At 36.7% G+C, this 13,163-nt stretch overlaps 2 protein-coding genes across 6 annotated transcripts in view; one reads left to right on the forward strand and one right to left on the reverse strand.

Moving 5' to 3' along the window:
• LOC105176545 lies at positions 1,402-9,016 on the forward strand. 5 transcript variants are annotated; one of them, XM_011099381.2, is made up of 4 exons: positions 1,402-1,658; positions 2,885-3,307; positions 4,034-5,171; positions 5,577-9,016. In XM_011099381.2, the coding sequence occupies exons 2-4, from the start codon at positions 3,123-3,125 to the stop codon at positions 8,634-8,636; spliced, it is 4,383 nt and encodes a 1,460-aa protein (XP_011097683.1). In that variant the 5' UTR covers positions 1,402-1,658; positions 2,885-3,122; the 3' UTR covers positions 8,637-9,016. The 5 variants fall into 5 exon arrangements, with proteins under 5 accessions (XP_011097683.1, XP_011097682.1, XP_011097684.1 ...); XM_011099380.2 differs by lacking the exon at positions 1,402-1,658 and adding an exon at positions 1,719-1,926; XM_011099382.2 differs by lacking the exon at positions 1,402-1,658 and adding an exon at positions 1,719-1,916.
• The window catches only part of LOC105176546, a 4,648-nt gene continuing 3,436 nt past the window's right edge, over positions 11,952-13,163 (reverse strand). Inside the window, exon 2 of the mRNA XM_011099384.2 lies at positions 11,952-13,163. This exon is cut by the window's right edge and continues 2,958 nt beyond it. Within this exon, the coding sequence (XP_011097686.1) occupies positions 12,705-13,163 (459 nt within the window). The 3' untranslated portion in view covers positions 11,952-12,704.

Consider the following 13,163-nt stretch of genomic DNA (forward strand, 5'->3'; position numbering starts at 1 on the left):
CAAATTAAATTTTCTAAATTGCAGGGTGTCTATGTATAATTACACAAAATTTGAGGAGCGGTGTAATTATCCGAATTCTAAAACTAGTTAAATACTTAATAATTAAGTGAATGGAAGTAATCTTAATTAGTGAGAGATTATGACAAATTTAAATAACAGTAATCAAAGTGTTAAATTAATTGGAATGAAGGTGGATAGGACAGCAACGGTGCCGTTTCACTTGAGCATTTCTCGACCAAATTTATTAGGGATTCTGCATTCACATTACCTTATAATAATTAATTCCTCCAACTTGTTCCTTTCTCCTAAACTTAACGATTTTGCGTGCTTCCAAACACGTCCTTACCAGCTTTTTATGACTATGTTTATATTATTTTTAATTAACTACTTACCTCACTCCTCCTAAATTTCCTCATTATTCCCAAACAAATTCACCACTACATAGTTCATGCAAGAAATATAAAAATCATTTTATGTATATATATATATATATAACTAGTTGTTGTAATACACTGTCCTTGTATTTATATAAATAAATAATTTTTTACGTTTTAAAATATATTATAAATAAAAATACAGTATATATTATGCAGTTAAATTGATATAAAACTTCCTCTAAAAAAATTAATATAAAACTCGAAAAGTTGAAAAATTTTTCAAACTCGTAAATTGTAATGTGATAAAATTGTAATAAATAAAAGTAAATTAAAAATGAGTCTAACGCATGGGACCGATAGTATGATTTTTTGAGATGTATTCCATTTCGTTTCAATCGATCAAGTTAAGGTGGTGTTTGGTTGTAAAAATATTTTTCTCGTTTAAAGATTTATTTCAAACACATTTCACTACTCAAAAGAAAAAAAAAAATCTACCAGACCACTCATAATTATTATATTATATTTTTTTTATTTGATATTTTTATACGTTATATTAATAATAATCATTATATTTTCATCTCACCTTGGAATCATATACTTGGTATCAATCAAACTCATTTCTGCGCAATTTTTGTCGCTGATGAAATTAGAATAAATTGACAAACAATCACAGTAATAAATAAAGAGTGCAGTAAAAATGGTGGGTTGAGAAGTAAAAGGAGTTAAACTTAAGATAACAAGAGCAGAGATCATTAAAAAACACTATTTTCACACACAAAAAGGATTCTTGGTTGTCGTGTAGTTTTGAGAGAGAGAGAGAGAGAGGTACAGTCTGAGTCTGAGATAATTTCGCGAAAAGGACGAGGCCAAAACCGACAAGTTGCAAAAGAGGTACACCATACATCACCATGGCTGGAAAAGAAAATAAAAAATATCAGCAATAAAGAATGCAGTAAAAAGGGTGATTAATCAATTTGAGCAAATGGGAGGAAAAACCCGGGCAGTAGGGTAGGTATAGGATAGGACAGCTTTGTAGAGAGAAGAACCACTGCCTCTTTCTCTCTCATCTTTCTCATATCTCTCTCTCTTGATTTTTTGTTCTTTCTTTAAGTCTCTGATATATATATCATAAAAAAAGAATTCTTGAATATTTCTTTGTTTGCTTTTTGTTTTTCTCTCTCACGCATATTCACAGAGAGGGGTGATGAATCGTGGGGTGATTAATGGTACAAAGCTGCTTTTTGGTGGAGAGAAGAACCTGATGCTCCCTTTTGATATTGTGTGAGTGGGTGCTGCTGTTTTCTCTTCTTACTGCATTATAACAACCATATATACATTGTATACATACAACTCCGTATAATACGTCTTTCTCTCTCTTCTTTTCGCTCTCATTCAGCGTGTTTCTATCTAATCTATCTATATCTACTACGACTACTACTACTACTAATATTATTACTATTATCGCTGTTAGCCCTCTATTGTGCATCCGATGACCTCATTTTTCACTCCCATTTAGTCCCCAGTGAAAGGAACTCAAAGGTAGCAGCAGGTCTGTAGATTGATATATTATAGAGAGATTTCTTGTGGATTTTCTTTTTGATCTTGGAGGGTTCTTTCTCTCTTCAAGAATCAGTCTTTCTTGGGGATGCCCTTTGATTTCTCTTTCTTGGTTTCTGGTCTCATTGCTTTTCAACTTAAGTCGGTTCAAGATTTTCTGGGTTGCTTCTTGGTGTTAATTTCTTGCTTGAGGATTTGTAGTACTGGTTTAATTTTTCTTTTTCTTGATGCGCTCTGCTCAGCGTTTTCATGATTTTATGATCTTGTGATTCTTGGAGTCTTCCGCTGAAGTCTTCTCTTTAATTCAAACCCAAAGAAATCTGGTCTGTGTGTTTATGCTGGTGGTTGGGGTTCTGAATTCTTACTGTTCACTTCAGACTGACCAAATATTTGATTTTGGGGTCTGGGTTTTCTTCCATTCTTCTCAATCTTTCTTTTACCGTAGAAAAATGTTAGCCCATGACTTTGATTTTGAGTTCAGTTTATGCCGTATCCACGCAAAATAAGTTATATTTTCTTGGTCCATAATCGGGGAATCTTTCTAATCTATCGCCTCTCGTCATGATTCCAACTTGATTTTGCTTTCTTGGATTTAGTTTTTGAAAGTGCGTAAGTGCTTAGTTGTTTCCCATCTTGAAAAGCTTCAGCAAATTTATGTACTTTGTCTTGGTTTGCCCACATAAAATAACACTTAATGAGGGTTTGATCATGGCTTATCCCTTCTTTTCTCTGCAAAAATTGGTTCTCTCTTTGTTCAGTCAAGCTCTTTAGAGAGCTTGGTGATGATCCAATATACAGACATGCTTCAAATTCACTCCTTCCGGGCTTATAAAAGAACATTGTAGAGGCGTCTAGAATCTACTGTTGCTGTCCCAAGTATTTGTGGGTCTGTTTTTGTCCTTCAAACTTCTTGGTCTTATGTTAATATATTCTTCTATATTTTCTCGCAGGGCTGATTAATGGATGGATGAAGAAAAGTTGCAATCTTTAGGTGGGGTTGTTTGATTTTGAGCGTAAGAGTTTGAGTGGTGGTGGGGTTTGGGGACCTTTGTTGAGAAGGAGGCCCTTAGGCTACTGTTATGCTGAAGGCTAAGTATAGTAAGATAAAGTCTTGTTTTGGAGGAGATAATATAAGTTCTTGTGACTGTTGGTTAGACAGCACAAGAAGGAAGAAAAGGCTATCAGCAGATGTTAACCACTGAAAATCCTCCACCAGATCCCCCATGTCCCTCTGAAACAACACAACTGAAAAGTAGCGGCAGTAATGTTAGTGGTGATGAAAAGGGTTCTGATAATAATCAGCACCAGCTTGAGGTAGATCTGTTCAAGTCAGGCCTTGATGACAACAACCCACTTCCCAAGTTCTCCATAAGGTAACAACTTTCTACTCTCTTAATTCTTTGCAAGTTTCCCTTTTCATTATTATGTCATGGCTCTCTCTCTCTCTCTCACACACACACACACACACAGCACACACAGTCTTCTCACCATGTTATTTCTTGGGGATTCTCTTGGCTGGTTAGATCCAAGTAACATGCCTCTGGTTATGATGATTCATCCAGCCAAGGGTTTCCCAGCTTCAGAAATACTCCTTCATTTTCTTTTAATTTGATTTCTTGAAATTTTTGCTAATCTTGGCTTGTTGATCTTCTTTATTAGCAGGTATTGGCTTAGATGGTCTTCTCTGTGTTAATAAGTCTGTTGCTCCAGTTGCTTTGCTGATCACAATTAGATATTCAATTTTGACCACATTTTTGTGGGTATTGATTTCTTTTGGTCATTTTATGCACCTATGTTGATAGGATAAGAAAACCAGTTTGAGTTCTTCCCCAAGTTTCAAGACCAATTCTTCTGAACTCCAACCTTCATGTACATTATTTTGTGTTCGTTTATCTTCTTGATAGAGTTGTGAATTTGTCACTAAATCCTCTGGCCAAGAGTTGTTGACCCTTTTTCGCTGGTTTTGTTGTTGAGGCACGTTATGGAAGTCTAATAGTTTTGGCATGACGAAGTTGTCTTCTCTTGAAATGGAAATCACACTGTTGTTTATTGAATTTGGTACGTGTTTGATTTTAATACACAAAGCACTGTTGCTGCAGAGATTATGTTTTTAACACACGGGGCAAAGATATCAAGACTCATTGGCCATTTTCTCCAAAAAATTTGCAACTTTGTCTAAAGAATGGCGTGAAGGATGTGTTGCCACCTTTTCAGACGCTTGATTCCGTGAGAAACCGATTGAATGTGAAATGTGCTGCTGAAAATATAACCAATTCTGATGTGAAGCTTTCTGGGTTTAGCTATCATCCTTTGTCTGTTCCGTCTAACAATGTTGGGAAAAAGCTAGCTTTGGATATTGAGAACATCAAATCAAGTGGATCTGAAGAAGATAAAGAATATCCGTCAACCACGACAATTCAGTCTTGTCCGGACATAATTTCAGTGCCCGTGATCAAAAGCCCTTACTTGGAACCAGAAGCTGAAAATTTGCCAGTATCCTCAGCGGGAGGGCCTGAATTCGCTGTTGCAGTGTCCAATAAGGTTGAAAACTATAGTCAGAAGCCGGTCAAGAAGTGCAGAGTGATTGTGAAGTTGAGCAACATTGCTGAACCAAAGTTGACTGAAGAGTCTTCTGCAAACGCTTCTGTGGTGTCAGAAACAATGGCTTCAAAAGTGTGCCCGGTGTGCAAGACATTTTCATCTTCTTCTAACACTACTTTGAATGCTCATATTGATCAATGTCTTTCTGGGGAATCAACTGTCAAATGGGCGGCCAATTCAAAAGTGATTAAGCATAGAATAAAGCCTAGGAAAACAAGACTAATGGTGGATGTCTATGCAACAGCCCTGCATTGTACATTGGAGGATCTTGATAGAAGAAATGGAACAAACTGGGCTTTGAACATGGGTTTTGCAGCGCAGGATTTGGAAGAGTGCACTGAAGAGAAAACTATCACCTATTCTTCTGTCAATGGTCATGAGGACAACTGCAACGAAGGTGCTGTGTACTTCGATTCCAGTGGCACAAAGCTTCGTATCTTATCAAAGTTCAGTGATCTGCAAACAAACTCAAGTGCTAAAGATGATTGTGAGCTTACGAAACTTGTCAAAAGAGATGAAGGAAGCAAAATTCTTTCAAGTAAGAAGAAAAAGTATCTTGTCCAGAGGCATAAGCTTCTTGAATGCCCTCCTTATGACCAAGGAAGTTGTTCTTCCAGGACCCATCATTGTCCTAAGGTATGTCAGGTCAATACATTGGATTTGCCTGTTTGTCATCTTAGTTTCCAGTAGATCCATAGAAACATTATTTTGAGAGAGTTATGCAACTTTATACATGCTTGTCTAATATTTTTAGAAAGCCACCTTTAGTGGAGCAAGATTTTGATAAAAATAGGTGAAGATGCTCGCATTGGATAATGGCATCCTATTAGTTCTCTCTTTTCTTTTACATTTAAACTAATAAGGGAGTTAGACAGTTTTTATTTATGATATTCTGTTGACGCTCGTATTTATTGATTTACAAATTTGAGAAGTTTCACCCTTAGCATTTTTCATGAAATGTATAAAATGGCTTTTCCATATCAAATGCCTAAAATGCTTCTCAGGTCAATTGGTGAAAATTTGACCCAGTCTTGTTCACAGGATAACAATGGTCATGAAAAGAAGTTTCCCCATGAAGATGACGAGAAAGAAGATCTGAGACAGCCTATGGAAGCCTGTGATCAGATGAGATCTGATGATTTTGGAATGATCAAACAGTGGGTAAGCTCCAAGAGAACTGGTCTGAAGAAGAATGTCAATCTAGATACTGGAAGCCGGCATTTGGACAAAATTATAAGGAACTTGAGAGTGAAAAATAGTAACCTGCCATCTCCAGGTGTTAAGTTCAGTAAGAGAACAAGTGACTTAAGTTTCCCGAATTTATCTGATGGTAATCCACTTTTCTTAACTGAAAGCCGAAAAAGAAAGGAGAACTCATCTTTCAATTCTCATGATGCATATGAGGAACAGCTTTTAAGAAAGAGAGCGAGGTTTTCCTTGTTGGAGTTTCGAAACTGTCATGGTATGAAAAATCATTTGATGCTCTCTGAATGCAACATGAAGCAGTTGAAAAAAGATGAGCCCTCAATTCATAAGAGCCGTACAGATCCTCCAAATGGTATGGAAAGTCATGCATCTTCTCGGAGTTTCAAGAAAATGAGGAGTGTGAGTCCAACCATGAACACTAATAGTTCTTTCATCAGCTCAAGAATGTCCCAGCACCACACATTTTCATCAGAAGGCAAAGAATTTGGTGCTCCGAAGGAGACATCCTTGGATGATATCATATCATCTAGAGGTAAGAAGTTATCATCCTCGAGGAAGAATCTGTTGTCTGTCAGGCATGCATCTATTTCAGAATCAAAGAAGAATTTAGGGAGAAAGAATCTGAACTTCAAGAAGCGTAGGCTGCATTACGAGTCAGGATCAGATGAAGAGGCAGTAGTGTCTCGATCTGCTGTTTGTATGCAATACAACCCAGCAGAAATACTGGACAAAAATGCTGTCCAAATGGGAAAGGCTTCTGGTAAGTCATTGACTAGGATTTTGAAAATTCGAAAAAAAAGAGGGGAACTTGTAAACACTGGTAAGGCGGGAGAAACCACTCCCAAGAGCTCAGATTCACCACCACAATCCGATACTCATGGAGTTGAGACGAATATTGATTCTTCTGCTGGTGGCAATGTTCCTGCTGGTGCATCCAATGGTCTGGATGTTGTAAAGGATGTTGAAATTCAGGATGAATTTGTCTGTGAGCCAACTTCTAAAGTATGTGATGGAGAAACTTTTATAGCCTTAGGTGAATCTTTTGATTCTGAATACCCTGCGATTACTGGTCCTTCTGATGTTGAATTGATTTCGGGGCATTATATAAAGCCTTATGGACATTCTCCAGCTGACTTGGGGTTGGGTGGCGAAGGAGAGATGTTTTGTGCCAACAAAGTTGACAAAGATTTGATTACTGCGAATGATACTCTTGGGACGGCAGAAATTAATGCTAACAAAGGACAAGGAAATTACTTTATCGATGTTGATCCAATATCCATACCTGGGCCACCAGGCTCCTTTTTGCCGAGTCCTGGGCGTATGGGTTCGGAAGAGATTCAGGGAAATTCATCATTAACCACTTGTAGGATACTTTCTTCTGAAGATGAGTATGAATTGGTAGATCGGGATTCATCAGATTCTCCAATTTCTGCTACATCATTTGCATCTAACTCGATTGCTGCTAGATCTGATTCAGTATCCTTGGCAAACTTGTCCGTGCAGTCACATGGTGTACAACATGAGTCTCAACGTGACATCTCCGAAGACAGGATGGATCCTGTCCCTGAAAGTTCCTTTCCCTTTGAGCTGGCTGCTGCTGCTGCAGATGGAAATCTGAAGCTTCACGAGTCAAGAGCCAACTCGATATTACCTGAAATGAGTCCCCGCAGATTCGGAAACAGCCAGCCATGCTGTTGTTCTAGGAAGGAGGGAGTTCCACAGACTGGTTCATTGAACTATCAAGAATCACAGCTTCTCAGGCGACGGGCTATAACTTCTCTCCCGCCACTTCCTTCACAAGAAAAGCAAATGGGTCCTGATCCTAATGGTGAATTTTACACATCCAACTTGAGATCAGAAACATTCCCCAAGAATGATCAAAATCCACCTGAAAAGATTGTAACAGATTCACCAAAGGGCTATACTACTTTGCCAGTTTCTCAAGGTACTGAGGTTAAGTTTCCAGCTTGTGGGAATTCTGAGTTTCCAAGTCCATCTACCCCGAATCCTGTTCTCCGACTGATGGGGAAAAACTTAATGGTGGTGAGCAATGATGAAAATCCTTCCCCTCAAATGAGGAGTACCCAATCATGTATGGTGAACGGCTATCCAAGTCAACAATCATGTGTTGATAATGTTGTTTCCAGCAGCAATATTCAGAATGAGCACCATTCCTTTAATCATTCTCTATCTCGAGCTCCTTCAACACTTGACAACAAGCAAACCAGCACGACGGCGCAACACTTTGATTTCAGTTCATCTGATGGTTCCAGAATTCCTGCTAATTTTAGGGCACCAGAATCACGCCCACATCCATCAAGAGTCATGCTTCCGAGCAAGTGTTTTGGTGGAAGTTTCACCTCATCGTTTGAGTGTCATGAATATGCAGGTGGGTGCAATTTTCCACCCGAACAACTTGGATCCCACATGAAACTGGACTCTCCCATTAGATATGAAGTTAAGCAACCTAGAACTCCGGTTCCCCGACCTAGAGCGGCAGATGCTTCTGTTGGTAAACAAAAGGAAATAATCGTGATTGATGACTTACCGGAAAATGAAGTTACTTTAACTATGAAATCAACACAAGGCGAGGTGAACATTGAAGCTGGGAGACCTACAGTTGGGATTTCAGCATCAAGGGCATCAGGTAACGACTCCGTGCATGTGAATCCTTTCTATAGTTACCAGACACGGTGTTATCCTCTGTATAGTGGATCTCAAATGGTTCAGAATACACATATCCAAGTGCAACCTTTGAAGGCAACAAACAAAAATTTGATTGATTGGAACTGTTCTCCAGAAGGTTCAAATTTACGGTATCCAAATCTTTTACCTGCTTCTTTGCCCCCCACAGGCCACCAAAGATCTTTGTATTTTGCTCCCGGCTTCTTGTGAGGACCATCTTCACTTGTTCCTAGCAAACTGACTACCTAAACAATGGCTAGAATTCCATCCAAATGACATAAAATATACAGTCTGATGAAGGAGAAGCAGCAGCAAATGTCAGCAGATGAGTTTCGTATTTGGTTTTTCCTTTGTTAATGATGCTACTTACCCTCCCTAGAAATATCTTACAAGTCTGTGTAGGTCTAAGCAGTTTTGCGGCTTCTCCTAGGTAACGCGACAAGCTTCCTGGAGGCTGGTGTAAGAAATCTTTGAATAATAAGTTACTGAGAAAACTATCTTTCTTGTTGCTCTCTCAGTTGTCTGCTCTTCTTTCACTGAATCTTTGTCTTAATATATCTTCTTTTACTACGCATTTGCTTGGCGAAACATCAACCTTAGCTGCAACAAAATTTTCATGCGTTAAGGTTTTTTGGCTGCTCGTGTACAAACCATTCCGGAATCTCAAGATCATTCACTTGATCTTCATAGAAATTTCTGTCTGCATTACGTTTCATGGGAATCTCATGTGAAAATGAAAGTACACAAAACGAACCTGTTGTCATTGCCGTTTACTGTGTGTTGTATGTGTTTGTTCCATTATTGCATGTGTATTGTGTGTGTTTGTTCCATCATTGCATGTAACCTAACATGTAGTCCAAAACTAATACTGAATATTGTGCAGAACTAGCATGTCAGTGCTGATTTAACTCCGCTAACGACTGATAGTAGCTCCGATGTGAAGAAAATATATATATATATATATAGAGAGAGAGAGAGAATGAAAACTAAGCAAAATCACTGATTTATATTCTTTCTCCAGATAATTGTTGTTGATCTTGATCAGTTTTTCATCTGCCCTTTTCCTATCTTTATTCTCAATTGCCATGATTCTTTTTGAAGGGTTTTGGTGCAAAAATGATCAATAAAACGAAAACCAAGTTGTCTGTTAGCCTCTGCATGAAATATGTATATATAGCCGTTACGCATGTTACCTTATGTCTTTATGACTGCTTCAAAATGTTATTCATGCGTTTCTCTCTCACTCTCTGAGCGTGTGACTGTGTGTGTGAGAGAGAGAGAGAAGTCAAAAGGAGTTGTGGAAAAGATGCGTCCAAGACAAAACCAATATATTATGGCCGTTTGTTCACCACTATCTTAATTCTTTCCCCTCGGAACTAAAATTTCTTTCTATGATTTGTCCTTTTTCTTTCTCCATCAAACATTCCACTTAAAAAAACACATGCACTGCTCCATGTTGTATTCAGTGCTTTGTGTATTAAATATATATATATATATTTCTTTTTATTTTTTTTAGAAAAATACACATATTTGTCGTACACTCAAATAATGGGTTGTCATGAAAAAATATTTGTTAGTTGATCGTTACTTTGAGGGGTATATTTATAACAAATATTAAAAGAGTTTTTGTAATTTATTCTTATTAAAATTGATTAATTAGTCCAAATTTATGGAATTTAAATTAATTTAATAATGTAATGAATTGGGGTTGATGGTTGTTGAAGAAATGCGTCATGGGTTCTTGTGGATATTTATGTGGGGTTGGTTGATGGAATGTGTGTGGTGGAGATTGCACGGAAAAAGTTGGACAACTGCTTAATAATAAATAATGATCAATAATGGGGTATAAATGTAATAAATATTTTGAGAGACTGAATACTCCAAGGTGGGCCATTTTTTAAAAAAGTATTTTCCAGTTTTTGGCATGTCAGCTTCTTCTTTTAAAACTGCTCAAAAAAGGCGCGTCTAATTGCTTTGACTTTTTTGTAAATAAATTTAATTTTTTTTTTACTACTTTACCCTCGATATGATAATCTTATTTTGACGTTACCCTTTCATTTTATTTTTAAAATTGCTCATCTGCTAGAATTTTTAAATAATTTGGATAATTTATCATTAACAATATTTGTAAAATTAAATATGAGATATACTAATTGCAGTAGAATTTATTATTACCGAATGACAAGTGCAAATATTAACAAATATAGTATCTTTTTAATACATATGGACAAAATGGTCTTTAACTAATTAAGTTCATTTAAGAAGTTATTTTTTAATAGGCACTACCTAATTTAGCTTTTATCTACTTTTTGTTTTTTTTTTTTTATAAAAAATTTATTACTAAAATCACTTTTCTAAGAGTAGAAGTTTTAGCAAACACTCCCTAAAATAATCAAAAGTTGTTGAATGAGGGGTCCAAATTTTTCTCTATTGTCATGTTCACCCCATACTTTTTCCTATTTTGCAAAATATGCCATCATTCATTTTTTCATATTTGCTGTCCTTTTCTGGAATATTGATTAAGACTTTTTATTCTTTAGACCTCGCAGTTAAAAATTAGAGATAGTTTGTGTAATGATATTGCGTTTTTTAAGATGTATGTGTAATTTTTATAAATAGAGGTAATTTATATAAATAATATTGATGTTTCTCGTTGGTGTATATATAATTATTTAAAAATAACATGAATAATTTATATAAATAGATCATAGATTAGGGGTATAATTGTAATTACAATTTTTTCTTATAATTTAGTAAAATAAGGATCAAAGCTGATTACATCCGGATGATCGAAACTCGAAAGAAACAACCATTATGTTTGGTTTTGTTTTTAACTTGTGTTTTGGGTATTTTGTGGAGATAGAGAGAGAAAAACAAAGATAAATAAAAATAAGTTAGAGATAGTGTGTATGTTTGGATTTGTTTTTGGAGATAATATAAAATAAGTATGTTATGTTTGATGTTGGGTAGTGGGGAGACAAAAAATACTGTTCATTGTCAAATCATGTCTCTTTTATATATATTTATATATATATGTATAAAAATATATATAATTTATTCAGTTGTGAGTGGATTAAAATAAATATTATTTCCTAATTATATATGTATGGAAATGAAAAAAAATAATTTATGTAAATACACTTTTAAAAATAATTAAATGCACTCTAATAATGGATTAACAATATTTTTCGTTAGTTGTTCTATTCGATGTGATAAATATAAATACATTATTCAAATAATGTAATATATGAATTAATCGCGTAGAATAATTATATTATTTTATATTTTTTTAAATTTTTAATTATTCCAATGATGTAGAAAATATTACGTATAAAAATATTAAATGGTTAAAATAAAATATATTTGTATTTAAAAATCAAATACTTAGAAACAAGACAAAATACTTAGAAACATGACAAAAGCATGACAAAACAAGCAATGGCAAACATTGCTTCTGTTTTGGGCCATCTCTGAGATTGGCCAAAACCGAAAACAAACATAAGGAACATGTTTTTTGTCTTGGGCTTACATACCCAGTATGTCTTGATCCAATACCTATATTTTGGGTCGGCCCCATAATGCTTTCCGGATCTGGTTTGGGGCCTCCAAGCATAGGCAGGACTCTTTTCCCCAATAATTTGGGTCGGCCCATTATCTAAACTATGGACCAATTATATGGATTTGCTCCATCACAGTGGCGGCCCATAAATCTCAACTGGCGGTGGCCTACACAACAATCCCGTTCTCCGGCATCGATGTCAATTCCGGTCGGCGTATAACCTCTCCACTTTTCGCCCTTTGGCTCCGGTCCGTCGGGACGGCAGCTACTTTTCCATCAGTTACTCTATAATCATCACCACCTATCGGCGTGGTGGCCCTGAGAATCAACGGCTTATTTTTCTTTCTTCTGCTGAATCTTCATTTCGTCCCGGAAGATCCGTCGGCGATTATGATCGTACAAGATAAGAGATGGTGGCGAGGCGCAAGTAGGTTCTCAATCTTAGCAGTTTACGACGAAAATCTGGGTGAAAACTGTGTGGAGTGATTGGATGACAGGATTGCTTTATAGTAAATCGATTGAAGAAGACGATTTATCTGCTTGTGCATTGAACTGCTGGTGAAATGTGTATCCTGTCTCAAGAGTTGACTAGCGAAAGAGAGAAAGTTTGAGGCAATTGACAGAGAATTTTTATGTTAGTAATGGCAGCATGAATATTACACCGTGTGAACAAAATTGAGCTACCATGTCTAGACTGATGATTTTGAGATAAAACAACGTTATATCTTGCTCCTCATCCTTACTAACTTTGCCAATGTTTCTTGAGCAGCTAACGTTTGGGCATGGTTGTGGCCTAGCATCACTGTCCTGATGCTGATGCAGGTTCTGCAGAGCTCTTCCCCGCTGTCAAAATGGCCACCTCTCAGCAGCAACTTTGCTCTGGTCTCGAGTATTGTGGCTTTCAGCAATGTCACTTCTTGCCAAACGTACTCGTCTACTCGTTGATTCGATTGCAGAGCCTTTTTCCAGCATAGAGAACCATGGCACCAGTCTTGTATTTGAGACACGAACGACTTCTCCACTTCTTCGAGCACGTTTGTGCAGACTTTTAAGAGCTCCAAGGCCGAGTTGCACCTTGAGAAAGTTGTGAATGCTAATATTGCTAGAGGGAGAGCTGTTCGCTTGATGAAGAGAACCATGTCGATTGCTTTGAGCTGGACGAGTGGGGGTTCGGATTT

This window comes from Sesamum indicum, linkage group LG14 (genome assembly GCF_000512975.1).
Source record: "Sesamum indicum cultivar Zhongzhi No. 13 linkage group LG14, S_indicum_v1.0, whole genome shotgun sequence".
Taxonomy (NCBI): Eukaryota; Viridiplantae; Streptophyta; class Magnoliopsida; order Lamiales; family Pedaliaceae; genus Sesamum; species Sesamum indicum.